This window comes from Geotrypetes seraphini, chromosome 3, assembly GCF_902459505.1.
Source record: "Geotrypetes seraphini chromosome 3, aGeoSer1.1, whole genome shotgun sequence".
NCBI lineage: Eukaryota > Metazoa > Chordata > Amphibia > Gymnophiona > Dermophiidae > Geotrypetes > Geotrypetes seraphini.
Genome location: NC_047086.1, coordinates 183,053,828 through 183,072,096, shown reverse-complemented (window position 1 = coordinate 183,072,096; position 18,269 = coordinate 183,053,828). Strand labels below are relative to the sequence as shown.

At 42.8% G+C, this 18,269-nt stretch overlaps 1 protein-coding gene across 1 annotated transcript in view; it reads right to left on the bottom strand.

The window, feature by feature from the left end:
- SNX9 (sorting nexin 9) overlaps positions 1–11,778 on the bottom strand; it is a 178,221-nt gene extending 166,443 nt beyond the window's left edge. Inside the window, 1 exon segment of the mRNA XM_033935714.1 lies at positions 11,672–11,778. Within this exon segment, the coding sequence (XP_033791605.1) occupies positions 11,672–11,743 (72 nt within the window). The 5' untranslated portion in view covers positions 11,744–11,778.
- Positions 11,779–18,269: the final 6,491 nt, after the last annotated feature.

Sequence of the window (18,269 nt, the reverse complement as noted above, 5' to 3'; positions counted from 1 at the left end):
ATTAACATGTTACAGTGAAGGGGCTGGATGGCCAGCGAATTACAGAATACAAATGGAGAGGAAGACATTGAACAGACAGAGAGTACAGAATACAATAGGTGAGGGAGCGTAGTATCGAAGCTGTTGCTGCCGCAGTCAGCGTTAAAAACCATGCTATGGTTTTGGAAAAAGGAGGGGACATTTTCTTTCCTTTAATCCTATCAGACTAGTCCAGGACCTATAGGCTGCGCTCATCAGCCAGCAGATGGAGACAGAATAAAGCAGGGGTACTCAGGTCCAGTCCCCGAGGTCCACAACTCAGCCTGGTTTTCAGGATTTCCACCTTGAATATTAAATGAGAACTACAGTATTTGCATGCAGTGAATGCAAACAGATCTCATACATGCTCGTGACAGAAATCCTGAAAATCAGGCTGGGTTGTGGACCTCAAGGATAGGATTTGAGCACTCTTGGACGAAAGGCTCTGGCCGAGTTGTTTAGTATTTCGAATGACCAAAGGTGAACAGGCAATTCCAAAACATGTCAAATACTCCTACTCGTATGTTTTTATGTCATCTGGGAAGATAATTGGATCTTCTTTCAGTCATGGGTGTAGAAGAGAACCTAAACTATGTGGAGGAAAATAAGCGTATTAAATGTTAAAAATGTCCCTTGAAAGCAACAACGATGGATGAATCTGTTGCAGTAATAATAAGATGCTTCAGCAGCTGGGCACGTGATGGAAGGACATTGCAGAGGACAGACTAGCCACAAATGATGTCATTTAACAGTAGTTCAATGAAATCCAAATGCAGCATCTGCAGGTTTTTTCTCATTTGAATTCAGTTGTCAATTGTCTAAGATGTGTTAAGTTTTTACATATTGATACTAGTCAAGTTTTTAGAGAATGACAGAGAAAATTTGACCCCATCCCATTCTCTAGTGTACAGGTGTCAAACTCGAGGCTCACGGGCCAAATCCAGCCAGCCTGGCCATTTTATGCTTCCCGCGGAGCAATGCATTTTCATTGCCGCCCCCGGTGTTATCTTCTGGCTGGCTCCCTCCTCCTCACTGCCGCAGTTTGCGCAAAGCTGCGGACGACAGCTCCTTGCATGTCCTGCATCTGAACTGGAATCCTTCTCTCTGAAATCGCAAGGAAAGCAAATTTACAGAAGGGGAGTAGTTGAAACTCTTAAACTACTGCATCCTCTTAATGGCATTTCAGAAATGTGAAAATCAAGATATATACAACTTTACAGAAGTAAAAGAAAGAATGGAGGGACAAACTACCATGAATGTGGCTGTGAGTTGTACATAAGTGCCACATGTGAAACATGTGGCTAAAGTAAGCGATTGGTAAAAGAAAATTAAAAAGTTAATTCCATTGAACTTCTACACCCTCGTCCCTCACGCGTCAGAAGAGAGATTATGTGCAATTGGAGCTTAGCTGATTGCTACTAATTATTGTAGAATTTACTCGTGTTATATTTATTGTTAATTTGTTTGGATATATTGTTACACTTATTGTAAATTTGAAAATGAATAAAGAATTAAAAAAAAAAAAAAAAAAAATTTACTCTTGAAGCAAGGAGAGTGACTGAAGGTAATGAGATACCATAGAGTTGCAAGTGACTTAATCATAAGATGTAAAGTCCATGGAAATTAGAGGTGCCACATAAGATTTTATTAGTAAGCAATAGCGGCACTTCCAAGGAAAGTGGTCACGTAATAGTATGAAGCAAAAGAGTAAGTGTGTAAACAGACGGAAAAAAAACGCAGTTGCACATATAAGTATTTGATGAAGAGAAAACACACCTATTCCTAAAGTATCTAGACAACTGATCCTCTCTTCTCTCTCCCCTCTATAGCGATTAACTTGTTCTATTGATCACTCTCTCCTCAAAAATGGATTTCCTGTCCTATTAACCCTCTTTCTTCCTCCCCTCTTAAAGTCAATCGATTTGTACCTTTGCTTAATCTTTGTAAACCGCATAGAACTTCACGGTATTGCGGTATATAAGCTGTTATTATTATTATTATTATTAAAACTGAATGTAAAAAAAAAAATATGAATGCTGGTGCAGGAACATAAAGTCCCAAAACCCAGCAGTAAACAAACGTAGACTCAAAACGTGATCTTGTTTGAGAATTGTAGGGTAGAATTCAGAAAAAATAAAATAAGCACACCTAGTGGGAATGTTCCCTCCAATCAAAACCAGTGATGTAACTGTGAGTGGAGGAAAAGATACTATCGGGTGGGATAAAAACCTCACTATGATAGATTGAAATGCTTGGTTAAAAGAAAGTAAAATACAACTTGCTAGACCAAAAGAAAGTGGTCGTAGCGAGACAAACCCGGCTCAAAGAGTAAGAATATCTTATATCTTAGAGACAAAAACCAACTCCAGGGCATTTATGATTATGCTGGTGGTGGATAGTTTATATGCTTCCGATGCCACCAGGAAGGAGTTCTGTTTCTTCTCACGATGCATACAGAAAAAAAAAGGAAGCAAGGATGACAGTGATAAAATTAAAGTACTACGCTGGAATGGGCATGCTACCAGTAAGGGAGTTGAACCGGAGTTGAATCAGGACTGGCCTAGAGGTCTCCCGAGAAGTATAACATGAGACCAGTAACACTCTGGATGGGGAGCGATATAGCAAAAAAAGGGAGCTCTGACTGAGGTACAGCTTGGCTTCAGTATTTGAATGATATACCAAGCTGTTGCATGTAATGCTATATAAACTTGCATGCAATCATTGCGAACAGCCCATGTCCATTTTCTCTACCTAGAGATTGCAAGAAATCTCATAGACATGAGTGAGAGCCTGTGCAGAATGCAGAGTAGGAATAGGTCCAGAATCATAGCAGTATAATTCAGTATTAGGTACCTATTATAAGTCAGGTAGCCTGCACTAAAATTTGAACTTACAACCTACCAACTTCAGACATTCATTATTCATGAAGCTTTCGGTCCAAAGATTGTTTGGAGCAACGGATGCAAAAAAACAAAGAATAGAATAAAAGAATCCTAAAAAGGATGCAGTGGCCTCCTCCTCCCCTACAACCACTCCCAAGCCTCCAGGTTCCTTTAGACTAAAAAAAGGAGATGGAGTAAAAGTTAATGTGGAGTTTGTCCGTTAACATTAGGAAAGACTTGAAGGAAAAGATATTTCTAAGAAATAGAATAAACATCTTGCAAAGTACTGCATGGTCATTGAAGGTACATTGGGAGGAGTCATTCATTGGAAAACCTGGTTGATTCTCCTAAGGGAAACAAAGCAGTGGACAGTTCTTATAGTATTCTCGAACTTCCAGTTTCATTTGAGAATATGGAAAAATAAAACAAACATAAATAAGGCCAGCCACTTGAGAATGCTGGAGCCCAAAAGTGGCCACTCTTTTTCCTCCCGTTTTCTTTTGTTTTCTCTTTTTTAAGAAAAATTGCGGGAGGGATCTAACTTAACAGGCTCTACACCCAGATTAGATTCCACCACTAGTCCTGGTATGTAAGTAACCGAGTTGTTGTGATGGATAGGAGAGACCTAATCCAGACCACTAATGATGATTATATGGTTGAGTAAGACAGAAGAGTTATGCGATGCTCAATAGCAAAAAGAAAAACAGGTTCTATGCTTACTCCAAGGAAATACCATCTTACAGGCTCTACACCCATGGTGGATCCCAGAAGTAGCATCAAAAGGGCAACAGATCGATGCAATGTGGATTGACACCTCGATGGAGATCTGGATTCGGTACCATGTGACCTCAAAATGCTATGCTTAAGCAGGTCCAGTACCAAGGGAGTTGATGTTAGCAGCAATGTCGCTGCAATATAAACAGGTACATGCAACAGAGGGCCATAAGAACAGAAATCTTAGAGTACAAGTGATAGATTAAGGCAACAGAGTCCAAACAGGAAATCAGTGAAATAGAGCTGAAAATCAGAAAGCTCAAATGAGGGTCGAGATGTACAGATATGCTCTGCAATGGCAAAGGACAAAGTCTTTAAAGGAATTAGTTTGTCCAATCCAGAAGAAAAGCATCTACTTTCAGATGCTGAGGAGAATACTGCCTGGAACAATATTGAGGCAATTTGTGATTGTGGAGAGAGCCAAACTGATCTGAGGAGTTCCCCGTAGGGAAAAAATGTGGTGTGATACTTTGGAGTTGAGAGTCCACTTCTAAATGTGAAGGAGGGCTATAAACAAAGGGATATAGGATCCATTTTGGTGTAGGATACCCACCCATCTGTAAAGAGCTTTTCCAAAGTACTTGATATATTGAAGAAAAAAAGTGAAAAGGATAACGATGCAACAATGCTCCATGTTGTCTTCGATACTGCTTAGAATAAGATGCTGCTTTCTCTCTCTGGCAGATAAGATCGAAGTGATATAGGATGTCAGTACATCGATGTAGATCAGAAAGTACAAGTAAAGCCCTCAATATGGACCAAGAGGATGTTGCAGGATATCCCCTCTCGTAAGAGTAAGCAGCTGGCTTGGAATCAACTTAGATGGATAAGATTCAAAATGTGCAATGGAAAGTAGTGTACTAGAAGATCATCGATAGTGGTATGTCGATGTAGAACTGAGATCAGTACCCTGCAGCTGCTAAGCATTCTACTTTGACTGAGCTGATACCAAAGAAGTTGATGTAAGCAGCAGTATAGAGCGCAATTAAGAGCACAAAGTCTCTTTCAACACAATACATGGAGGAATGAAGTTTTGCACCGGTACCTTTGGAACAAGAGCCGGTACCATTGATGCATTCGCTGCAGGATTATATAAATAGCTGTTGCTGGAAATTTCTCCCTTGAGTCTCAATGTTCATTAATGTATGAAGAGAAGGCACCAGTACTGTATAGCGTCAACTGGTACTGAAGGTGAAGCAGATGTCAAAGCGTGGTTGCCGCAATAGGTGATGTGCTTCAGAAAGACAAACTGCTATCGTCCACGAGGGCCAAGAAATCAAATAGACTCAATGCTAGATTGGCCTGAATGTTAATCTAAGCGTCCACTGCAATGCCATAAAGGAAAGGCATGCATTGAATAGACTCAATGACAAATATGCCGGTGACATAGTTATCGATGTCCGTCGGTACTAAAGAGAAAGTCCAGTTGCTGGAAATTCTGACTCCAGACCTAATAATTTGAAAGAAAGATGGAAAGAACACATTGGTATTTATTAGTACAGTATTGTTTTTCTTCTTGCAAGCTCTTTCAGACATTGTGTCTAGAGCCCAAGAGCCAGGTCTAGCTGGAAAGGTCGAGACCAAGATGGAGTAGAAAGAAAGCCGAAAATCCATCGACGCTGAAGGCCGGAGCAAAGTATGGAAAATTATATAAAGGCATCTGGATACTGAAGAGATGAAGGGATTCATAACATCCTATCCTTCTCTTTTTTTTTTAATAGAAAAGAAAAAGGACAGAACAGAGAAGTATACTTGATAAACTTTGAAAAAAAAAAAAAAAAAAAAAAACTTATGAAAAGAAAAAAGTGGGAAGGCAAACTCAAAAGAAACAAAAATGAGATACGTTGTCTTCACTCCACAGAAAACGAAAAACTTGATAACCTCGCAAGCTGGTGTTGGACGAGAAGGAAAGCACGCGCGTGTGCAGTGCGAGCATTCTAAAAGCTTTCTAAAGCTTAAAGTGAAACAACACTTTCCACTGTCCGTACAAGGCTCCGTGGATAACGTTACCCACATGTGAGAATATCCTGCCTGCTTGTGTAAGGCTAACAATCCCCATGGGTGCCGGTTAACTGAGAGTCTACTGTATACAGTACAGTATGTGCAGCATTCTATATCACATGACTTTGCCTTCATTAAAAATAGATGTAGTTTACAAACTGAACAAACCTTGAAAATAAAAAAAAAAAAATCATCATTGCCTGGGATTATCTGTCACAGTTACCAGGCACAATATTTAGGCCAGTGCCCCTTTCCTACTTTATGCATTCAACAATAACTATTTCAGATCAGAACATTATACGCAGTCTGTAGAACAAGGGACGATAACTCCTAAACTTTGTCATTAAGAATAGAGTTGCACATGGACAGAAATTTCACCCATTATCTGCCCACCCCCAACGGAATCTAACCCATACCCTCAAAGATTCATTCCATCCCCACAATTAATCTCCTTCATCTCCACCTGTATCCACAGAGGTTTACGTTATTTACTTGCAACCCTCGTTTCCTCCCAACCCCAAAAGCCTCCCATAGTTTTGTGAATGGTATTCATATTCATCCAAATTCATCCAATGAGTGTTCCAAGTCTCAGTCTGGAGCTACAGTAGCCTCTCTCTGTATATTCCAAGACTCATTCTGGAGTCACCAGAAATTTTGACTACACTCTTGGGAATCCCAGGGCAAATCCTTCCATCTCGGAGAGAAGCCCACTAGATTCCCACAATCTCTAGTCCCATGCAGTTCTCCAAACCAGTTACGAGTAAAGTATGTTTGGGGGGGAGGAGAACACGCAACCTCATAAAATAAAAAAAACTTTCCTATTTAGATTAGATTTAAACATTTAACAGATCTGCTGCTTTCATGTACCAACATCCTTTTCCTGTACCTATCAGTAACCAACGTGGTGCAAGACTTCAAGGCAATTCTTTAAAGTATTATCAAGCACTACATTCTGCTGTCTGTTAAGTTATCCATGTTACCATAAAACAAGAGGTTATAAATTCTAATGTTTTTGCCAATCAAGAATAAAAATGCAGTTTCTACTTTAAAATTCTCTGCGTTTTCACTACTTCCCCAGTTTGGGGCAAAGTACTAAACTTAAAAAGGGCAGAAAAGTTTCAAAGGCATGCCGGGGGGGGAAGGGACAACACCCGCATGGAGCAGCATTTACAACCTTCTCTCCCTGGGCAGACTGGATGGCCTACTACCATCTTTACTTGTGATCATCTCATATGTTACTGTGTTTTAAATAATGTTGCCAGCACCAACCATTTCTATGCACATTTAAAGTTATATATAACTATCTCTGGGGAAAAGGTGACAAATCATCAGAAACAAAAAAAAAAAAGGTTTTAATTAATTCTGTTAGAGCAAACAATTTGCAATACAACAGTCCAACACAACTCCTTTCATGTGTACAAAAACTGTAAATGTTACACAGATTCAAACATGTTAACTTTTACAGACTGCCTACAGACCCACGACACGAAAAATCAGCCATGCTCGACATTTTTCATTTCCTACTTTAGTCAGCTTTTCCCCAGAGACAGTCACATATTATCCACTGTGCTGCTTCACATTTACATCAAAAGGAGCTGCAACACTCTTAATGCTCTGCTCCAGACTATCAATACGCATAAGGGATTTAATATCCGAGACTTGTAGATCACTTGTGCCTTCACATCAGTCCAGTATCACTTAATGTAACTGACCCCAAGGCACTTGCATGAAATTGCATCAATCTAAAACCTGCTCAAATATTTTTATTTAAAAATTTATAGTCCGCATATCCAGCAATTCTATGCAGATTACAACAAAACATACATAATAAAAATGAAACATACACATACCAATTCTCAAAATAAAAACAGCAAACCTATTACAAATTAAAAGACTAAAAAAACTCATTAAAACAAAAGCCAATAACCGTGCAGCTTACTACTTTGCACTGAAAAACCTAAGCATCATATCTTCTGAAAAACTGACTAAAAAGTCAACATACACTAATTCAACTTGCAAAGGTGCGTGAGCAATACCATTTTTAATCCCTTCCTGAACTGTAATACAGTGGAAGCTTGCCTTAAGTCCAGGGGTAGCTTATTCCAACAGCTAGAAGAAAACGTTCCGAGCCTCTAAGTCAGCCAACAGTTCTGTAATTCTATAAACTGTATCATTTGAGAGTGAAATCTTGCTTATTTCTTCTGCTTCATTTCAAAGAAGTATGTTGTGATATGAGGTATAATCCTCTCTTTCCTATAAAACGTCCAAGAATGGGTTGGCTCAGTAGTGGTGCTATGCAAAGACATGCAAGGAAACTGGATTCAACTCCTATGTCAGGGCTTCTGCATTGGCCAGGGTTACTGTGGAGGCAGTAATAATAGTCAGTGTGAAAAGCAATGCCTACTGCAGTGATTCTCAAATGGTATGCTGTGGCACACTAGTGGGCCGCAAGAGGTGGCTAGATGTGCCACAAACTGTTGTAAGTATTTTAGAGACGAGGCTTGGGGAGTGGGCGAGAGAGGGGGCAAGGCTCAGGAATGCGTGAAAGAGTGGCGAGGTGTCGAGAGTCTGGGGAGCACATGTGAGAGACGCAGAAAGGCAAGACAAATGAGGTGAGGGTGCAGGGGCGTGAAAAGGGAGTATACAAGTGAAAGGATGGGTGGGCGTGTAGGGCAGCACACACCTGAGCATCACCAGTCAGCTCCAGGTCACCCTCTCTGCCGCGTGGCAGAGCTAGAGAGGGGAACCACAGAACGTACAGAAGTCACACCCGGCAGCAGGGAGTTGGGCCCACTTTCTCCCATCTCTCTTGGATGGGGCACCACGCCGGGACATTCATTCTCGGGTGTGCCCTCTGAATTTCTCCCAGTCACTGTTTTCTTCTTTGTCCTCCCTGACAGGACACACCAGCAAGGGGGGGGGGGGGTCCTTTCTGCGAGTGTTTCCCTATGAATGACTGAACCGAGTTGTTGTTTTTTTTTGTATGACATCTAGCATCTCAAACATGGATATATTTGTAAAGAGGAAGCTCAGCACTGAAGTCTATAAAACTGAAAGTGAGGTTTCTTCAAAAGCAATAGTAACAAATGTCAGTAAAGTTAAAACAAGACCTAATCTCTTAGAGAGAGGAGGAAAATAGTGGATAGTGCAGATGGCAGATTGGATGGACCATTTGGCCTTTATCTGCCATCATGTTTCTCCATTTCTAAATGACAATGGCAGTTAATGAAAAGTTTGGATTTGCTTAGACCAGAAATGAATATCAGCCTTTCCCACTGCATGTTGTGAAAAAAATGTCAAATGAAGCCATGGTTCCTAGCAAGTTAAAAAGACATTTTACAACTAAACACATCTTCAAGGAAAGGATTCAAATTATTTCAAGATTGTCAAGCAGAAACAAGCCAATATTTTAAAGATTTTCAGTTTCTGAAAAGGCTCAACTGTATTTTATGAAATATCTGAAATGACTGCATAAAACTATTACATACGCTGCCAGAGTCCATTATTTTGCTGGCATGCAGAAAGATTGCTAAAACAATGTTAGGAAATGAAGCAGAAGACATAAGCAAGATTTCCCTCTCAAGTGATACAGTTCACAGAATTACAGAACTGTCAGCTGACACAGAAGGAAACATATGGAATAAACTTTAGAATTCAAATTACACTTTGCAAGTTGATGAATCTTCTGATAATCAGTAACAAATGACAGCTACTTGCCATCTATACATTCTATTGATGAAGACCAAATAATAAACCAATTTTTTTGTTGCAAAGAAATGGCAAGTACTACAAATCATGTGCTGGCATTTATAGAGATGAAGTTCCACCTATGATAGGTTCTATGAAAGGATTTGCAGTGCTTGTAAAATAGCAAAATCCCAATTTTATTATAACTCATTGTTTTCCATACAGATAGGACCTTGTTTGAAAAACATCAGAAATTGAAAATGCTTGAGTACCTGAATAAATTGATATAAACCAGGGGTGTCCAAACTTTTGGCTTCATTGGGCCGCATTGGCCAAAAAAAATGTTTCTGGGGTCGCGCAAACGCTGCAGCAAGACAGAGGAGGGAGCTGGCAAGACGTAAATACCCAGGGGCAGCAGAGGAAAACACTGTATCGCCCTCGACCGGGGCTGCAAAAAATACTTCACGGGGCCGCATACGGCCCTCGGGCCGCAGGTTGGACACCCCCGATGTAAACTGTTCTGAGGTCCCATGGGAGAACGGTATAAATGGATGTTCTGTACCAAGCTATCAAAATGGTTAATTTCATTAAAAGCAGAACACTAAAGACTCATTCATATAAGAAAATTTGTACTGATATAGATTTACAGTACAAAACTTATTTTACACAAAAGCAAGATGGCTATTGAGGGGGAAGTGGCCTGTCTTCTTCATGAACTCCAAAAAGAGATTCTTGTCTTTTTTTTTTTTTTTTTTAAGAAAGAAAAAGAACGCTTCTGTGAGTGTCTGCATTGTGAATTTTGGATTTCCAGACTAGAATATTTATAAACCTCAATAACCTTAGTACCAGTATGCAAGGTAAAAATGAAAATATTCCAACTTCAACAGATAAGCTAAATTGCATTTCAGAAAAGGGTAGCAATTTGGGGGGGGGGGAGGGGAAAAGGAGAGAGCTAAAGATGGTAATTTTGCAATGTTTCCTTTGCTACATAAAATCCAGATTAAAGATATAGACTCCTACTGTTGTTGAGTTTTTCACAACTCTGGAAAATAAATTAAACTTTTAATTAAGAGCTTTCTGAAGTTTGTTACTTCTATTCATGTTATTATTTTTTACATTTTGTGCGCAAAGTATGCCAGGGCCAGATTATGTAATTGGGCACCTACAAAGATAGGCACCTATCTCTTGTCAATCAGGTGCCTATTACAGAATCATGCCTAACTTAAGTTAGGCGCCAGCAATGTAGGCCAGGGTTTTAAAGGCCTACATTATAGACGCTTAAGTACTTGAATTACGCCTAGTAATGCCTAAGTGCTTCTCTGCCACTAAATGTACCTACTTTGGACTTGGGTGCTGTTAGGCGCCATGAGATAGGCGCCTATCTTTTGTAGAATCATATGTCTAAGATAGGCACCTATCACTCAAGTAATTTTTATTTTTTTCCATTTATGAGCTTATTAAAGCTCATAATTGAAGCAAAATTAATACTTAAATTGGGCACCTAACTTAGGGCTCCTTTTGCGAAGGTGCGTTAGGGCCTTAACACGCGGAATAGCACACGCTAGCTGCTACTAGCTGCTACTGCCTCCTCTTGAGCAAGCAGTAGTTTTTCGGCTAGCACGCGCTAATCCGGTGCGTGTGCTAAAAACGCTAGCGCGCCTTAGTAAAAGGAGCTCTTAGGCTGCCTATTTTTCGCCTCTCTTTAGGCGCCTTTTATAGAACTTCCCTCTCACTTAGACTGTAGAGCAGGGGTGACAAAGTCCCTCCTTGAGGGCCGCAATCCAGTCGGGTTTTCCGGATTTCCCCAATGAATATGCATGAGATCTATTAGCATACAATGAAAGCAGCGCATGCAAATAGATCTAATGTATATTCATTGGGGAAATCCTGACAACCCGACTGGATTGAGGCGCTCAAGGAGGAACTTTGACACCCCTGCTGTAGAGGGAACTTTGGAAGCATGCAATGCTTGAAACAAAGAAGTTTTGATTGTTTTTTGGTTTGGGGTTTTTTTTTTTAGTTGTGTGTTTAATGTACAGTGCTCTGTCTTGTTCATGAACTCTAAAAAGTGATTCTTGCTTACTTTTTTTTTTTTTTTTGCACAGTGCTACCATGCATCTGGTATCTCTATAGAAATAAATAGTAGACACTAGACAGAAAAGGAGTACCTGATTACCATTCAATGTATTTTAAACCGCTTTGGGTGAAACTCTTTATGAAAAGGTGGTTAATAAAGCCAAATTAAAAAAATATATATATATTGACCAATTTCACATGAGAGGTGATTATTGACAAAAAAAAAGAGAGACCTCTGCAATAACTAGCCTTTCATTCTTCCCGAGTTTTCTACAGATTCCAGGAGCTGCACACTTTGGATTCATTTCAGTCGTGGAATTTGGCACAACGGGCTGCAAATCGAAACCACGGGTTAAGGTTCACGCTGGCAGCGGACGGTCAGGAATGGCCAACCAACACTTGCCCACGAGCTGCGGAAGTGTGACGCCCAGGCTCTTGGAAAGCGGGGCATCTGCCCTTCCAGCCACCCCCACCAGCTACCGCCTCCTCTCTCTCCTCCTCCCCCCCCCCTGCCTACCCGCTACCGAGCGGAGCGCGAGCCCCACGAAAACACCTGACACCTCGCGCCGCCCGTCACGCTCCAGCGGCCCGAAAAGGGAGCGTCACGCGGACAGCAGCAGAGGATGAGCACAGCAGCTCTTGGGGCTCTAGTTCTGGGCAGGAAATTAGCCCGGTCGGTGCAAGCTTGTCGCCCTAGGCCGGTCGCAGAGCCTGCGAGGAACGTCAGCCGCCAGAGGGCGAGGAGGGGTGCAGCCCTGCCTCGCAACGTCCCAAATAACAACACCCCCCCCCCGGCCTTTCACAATTCCCCCCCCCCCCGGGCCTTACCTTGACGGCCATGTTGGCGGCGGTGTCACTCCTTAGGCCACGGCCGCTCTTCTCTTCCCCGTGTCCCCCCCCGGTACCGGGAGCGGCCGCTCAGAAGCGATCTCAGAGCTCGGGGAGGGCGGAGCTCTTTTCACACCCCCGCCCCGCCCTGTCACTGGCCCGCGCCGCTGTAGCTCCGCCCCCCATCCATCCGCGCGGGAGGGGGGGGCGGGAACCAGAGGGAGAGCGGTGAGGGGAGTCCTGTACTCGCCGATATTACAACGGGGGGGGTTGAGGGAACCCCAAACGCAGCACAGCTGATACCTCTCAGGACTGGGGGGAGGGATCTTGATAAATTAATCTACACTTCACCAGTACCGAATAACTCGGTCTTCCAGTTCAAGGGTTCATAATTTAGAGGTCCGTCTTCCGCAATCCAGTCTGTTAAAATGAGTTTCATGGATCTATATCCCTTTTTCTTAACACGTCTTGTCATTTTACATTACAGCTTAGGCGATGAGAGCACATTCGGTTTCCTATCGCTGTCACCCTCGAACACCCTCTCCCTCCCCCCCCCCCCCTGCAAACCGCTTCTCTTCTTACTAGAAGTCTACTTTAAAATGATGTCCCTACATACGTTAATAATAATAATAATAATAACTTTATTTTTGTATACCGCAATACCACAAAACAGTTCAGAGCGGTTTACAGGATAAGAGACTGTACATTAACAGTGAAGTTACATCAAGGTTACAGCGAAGTTAACATCGAGGTTACAGCATATCAAGAGACAGTTCAGGGCGATTTATACAATGTAGGTGCAGAGAGTTAGTTAGCAGTTATATGGTATAAACCAGTGATAATTACAAAAGTGATCCAGTAACTGTTGCATGGGGGGAGGGGAGGGGAAAGGGAGATAGGCAAGGGGTTATTAGTTCGGTAGGGGAGGAGCGGGGGTTAGAGGAATTTGTCAAAGAGGTGCACATATACAAACTTACTTGTGCATACATGCAATACAAACGGGTCTCCTGAGAATCCTGCAAATCCTGGTTTTACCGTGTTCCAGTACAAACAAACACACAGACATACCAGTCCACAGGGATAAATATAATTCTGGTGCACAGGGCAAGCGAGTGGGTTAACTCCTTTAACCGGGAGCTCTGCAGAAGTCATCATCGACAATTTATTCAGTTCCTCCTCCTTCCATGGTGGGCTGTACTGACTCTCTTCAGTTTTTCCTTCTACCAGTTAAGGTGTCTTTCTGATCTGCTGAGAGTATTGTTTTATTGTTTTCTGGGTTTTTAATCCGAATCTGGAGGCTTTTGGTGCTCAAGAGGACCCCAGTAGCCTAGGGCAGGGGTAGGCAATTCTGGTCCTCGAGAGCCGGAACCAGGTCAGGTTTACAGGATATCCACAATGAATATGTATGAAATGGATTTGCATGTACTGCCTCCTTGAGATGCAAATCTATCTCATGCATATTTAGAAACATAGAAAGATGACGGCAGAAAAGGACTATAGCCCATCAAGTCTGCCCACACTACTGACCCATCCTCTTAAGTCTATACCTAGTGACCAATTCTTTAGTTCGACCCTCGTAGGGATCCCACATAGGCATCCCATTTATGCTTAAAGTCCAGCACGCTGCTGGCCTTGATCACCTGCACTGGAAGCTTATTCCAAAGGTCACCCACTCTTTCTGTGAAGAAATACTTCCTAATGTCGCCATGAAATTTCCCGCCCCTGAGTTTGAGCGGATGCCCTCTTGTGGCCGAGGGTCCTTTAAGAAGGAAGATATCATCTTCCACCTTGATACGTCCTATGATGTATTTAAATGTCTCAATCATGTCTCCCCTCTCCCTACGTTCCTAGAGTGTAGAGCTGCAATTTGTTTAGTCTCTCTTCGTATGAGAGACCCTTGAGCCCCGAGATCATCCTGGTGGCCATCCGCTGAACCGATTCGACTCTGAGCACATCTGTATGGTAATGTGGCCTCCAGAATTGTACACAGTATTCCAGATGAGGTCTCACCATGGTTCTGTACAATGGCATTATGACTTCAGGCTTCCTGTGACGAAACTTCTATTGATACATCCCATCATCTGCCTTGCCTTAGATGAGGCCTTCTCTACTTGATTGGCAGTTTTCATGTCTGCACTGATGATTACTCCTAAATCTTGTTTTGCTGAAGTCCTAGTTAAAGTTTCCCCATTTATTGTGGATATCCTGAAAAACCTGACCTGGCTCCGGCTCTCGAGGACCGGAATTGCCTACCCCTGGCCTAGGGCATCTTTGCCTGGGAAAAGACGCAGACTCAGCAGCAGTCTGCAGCTAACAGGGCAACCCTTCAGGGAACCTGTTTAGCCAGCCTGCATTTCCATTTGTGGAGCTTGGGGTCCATTCCCCTGGAAGCTAGGCTTGCCCCTGATTGATACACAGGCTATTTGGTTCATAGCTGTCCGGGAAGGGCTTTAGCATGTGTCGGCTGTGTTCCCTTCTCCCCATTGCCATAAGTGGATCTGTGGAGGTCTGAGGTCTCAGTCTGACTTCGGTCTGACTGGCAGCCCAAAGATCGCAGTGTTGTGGACCATTTCATATGCTTGTTTCAGGCTGTGGTTTTCTCCAGATTGTAGATGCAGTGTGAGCTGAAGTAGGCAATAAGCACCAGTACAGCACAAGTGAGTATTGTATTTCCCCATATATAGGCTGCGGCTTGCAAAACTGGGGCAACCTATACAGATTTTTAAAAATCATCTTCCCCCCCCCCCTTACCCACACACTTACCTCCCTCACCGGAAGAACTGGAAACGCTGCTCCTCAAATCATGGCCAGCGGTGCAGGGCATGAGAGATCTTTTCGATCTCCAGCCCAGCCACACGCTACTTCCTGCATGCCTTTGCCGTCAGTTCTCACGGGACTTGTGAGTCTCGCGAGTCCCGACGGCAAAGGCACGCAGGAAGCAGTGCAAGGCCGGGCTGGAGATCGAAAAGATCTCTCCTGCCCTGCACCACTGGCTACGATTTGAGGAGCAGCAATTCCAGTTTGTCAAGCAAGAGAGGTAAAGGGGAGGATGATTTTTAAAAACTGTATAGGCCACCCCAGTTACTGGTAGATAAGTCGCGGCTATTACAATGGGGTGGCTTAACTACCAGTTTTAAAACTTGTATAGGCAATTTTTGCGGTCTATACACTGGGGCAGCCTATACACTGAGGCAGCCTATATGTGGGGGAAATACAGTACAGATATTTTTTAGCCTATGAGAAAATCAGGGGGGGATGACAGGGTTGTTCTCAAAACCAATATTTTGGTGGATTTTTGGGCTTTGAGAGCACATTCCATGAGAAGAAAGGCTTCTTCATTGGCGGAGGCCCTGGCAATCCCGCCCAAGGAGATTTGTAGGGCGGCTTCATGGTCCACACTTCATACATTTACAAGGTTTTATAGAGTGGATGTAGCAGCACAAAAGGACACTGCTTTTCGTGTCTTCAGTATTAAGGGCAGATTCATCTGTCCCGCCTTAGATTCAAGGCACTGCTTTGATACCTCCCACTCATCAGGACTTTTATGCCCTGTGCATCAGAAGGGAAGATTAGGTTCTTACCTCAATAATCTTTCTGGTAACAGGGCATACGAATCCTGACACCTCTCCCTGTCAATTTATTACTCACCTTACTGTCTCAGACAAGTATGTCTGTTTAGAACTTGAAATCTTTTCATGCCAGTCAGGACTAGTATAATTGGACAGGGGGAACTTGATAAATGAATCCACATTTCACCAGCACTCAATAACTCAGTCCAGGACAGAAATGGGGTTCTGAACTACAAGATTACTAAGACACATGTAGGGCAATTCTATAACTAGGTACCTGATTGGAATCTATTCTGTAAAGGAAGGTAGGCACCTACCTTTTTGTTTTTTTTTACAGGATACTAGCGTAAGCTTAAATATGTGCTTAAATGTTAGGTGTCAGACACAGAGCCAGTGTGTTAGCACCTATATACCACAGATACATGTGTAAGTTATGCCATCTATAAATTACACATATAAGTTACACATGTAAGTATGAACATGCTGTCCCATGTGTTCACCCCTTGCAAATTTATTCTATGTAAATTAAGCAGTTATTTATTCTTATTAGGATTACTTAGAGTTCTTTTTAATAAGCTGCAGTATAAAGTGCCTTAGCGCACTCTTATGCTGGTTTTTTCCACACACTATGACCATTTTTACTGCAGCCATAAAATGACGGATTTTTCTGTTTTTTAGGGCTGCATGCTAATCATGGTTAACTCAGCAATTAATATGTTAATTATTAATCATGTGCAACCTACTTTCTGCTGCCCGCCCATGCACGGTCAATCCGGCATCCCTTCCCCCAACCCAATGTAGTAGTTCTTCCCTCCCACAGACCTCAGCCGGCCTACTTTTAAATTCAATCTTCAGCCCTGCAGGACAATGGCAGTCATACACAAAGACTGCCTGTGGCCTGCACCGGGCCTTTCCCTCTAACCTAGCCTACTACTTCTGAAACAGGATGTTGCATCAAAAGAAGTGGGCCAGGTCAAAGGGAAAGGCCCAATGTAGGCCGCAGGCAGCCTTTCTGTACGGCTGCTGCTGCCCTGCAGGGCGGAAGATTGGTTTTAAAGGTAGGCCAGCTGAGGACTGCAGGGGGAAAAGCACCACGTTAGTTTGAGGGGGGAAGGAGAGCAGCCATATTGGGTCTAGGGGACGACGAAAGGGAAAACAGTCATGTTGGGTCCAAGAGAGAAGGGAGAGCAGTTGCATTGGGACCAGTGGGGGAGGGGGAAATACTGGAATGCTGGACTGGGTGGGCAGGTGAGGGCATTAAGAGACCTTGACAGGGCCAAGATGGATGGGGAAAATAGGGAGAGATACTCCTGAGGGAGAGGGAGAGAGCGAGCTGGGTTTGGGTATGGGTAAAGGAGGGAGATGGACCTGGGTCTGGGGAAGGGAGGGACATAGGAAGAGAGCTGAACCTGGGTATAGGGGGGGGAAGAGAGAGAGTTGGATCTGGTAACATTCATTCAGTTTCAGGAAATCTGAGCAGTTTCACTATCAAGCCCGGGGGAGAGGGGCGATTTTCAAATCTAGTCTGGGGCACAATTCCCTGTGAGCCCATTCCAGCTCATAGGACAGGGATGGAAGATAATTTGGAAAAGTTTTTGAACATAATCCAAAGGAGATTTACCTTTGCTGTCCTCAGGCACCCCAGTATCCATTAAGTTTGACCTCCAGTTTCTATTTTAAAGATTTTCAAATTAATCTTGCAGATTCTCCCACCTGCTAGCCAGTCTGGTGAGGTCTTGCTGGTCTTCCATCCTCCTCTAACGAGCAAGTACACATCTAGCCTGCTTACCACCATATCAGTGATCTCTTCATTAGCCGCTCAAAATTTTCCAGTTCAGTTGCCCAAGATGATTCCGATTCCTCCTGTTCAAAGCTGAGCAGTTAGTAAAAACAAAAGAAGTCCAACAGGTCTGCAGTGAAAGTCAATCAACCGAAGCAAAAAAGAGAACTGTAGAGTTGATTTACAAAGCACAGGAACTTTATTGGAATAAATAATTTATAGTAATCCAATAGGTGGTTCTCATTTATGAGACAACGAGACCCAACACAGTTTCGAAGAACACTCCTTCCTCAGGAGTCAAATTATCTCAGTGTCACTCTAATGAGAACCATATGATGTAGAACAGATTGGCATAAAATTTGTATAAATCATAAAATTCATATAAATCAATCGTATAAATTTCCCCAGCCAAATTATTATATGTATCATTCCCATACAGTATTCAGAACTGTTTTGGGGAAGTTTTGGAAAGCTCATCATAAATCCTTTATGTGAAGTTCACAGCAATGCCCTCTAAGGTGTCCCACTGCTCTTTTGGCGTGTCTGTGTGGCCAGTCCATCACAATGATGGCCACTCTACGTCCAAATGGTCTGAACTTGGACATTTTCAACTTGGACATTTCTATGGTCAAAAATAGTATATGAAGTTAGGTG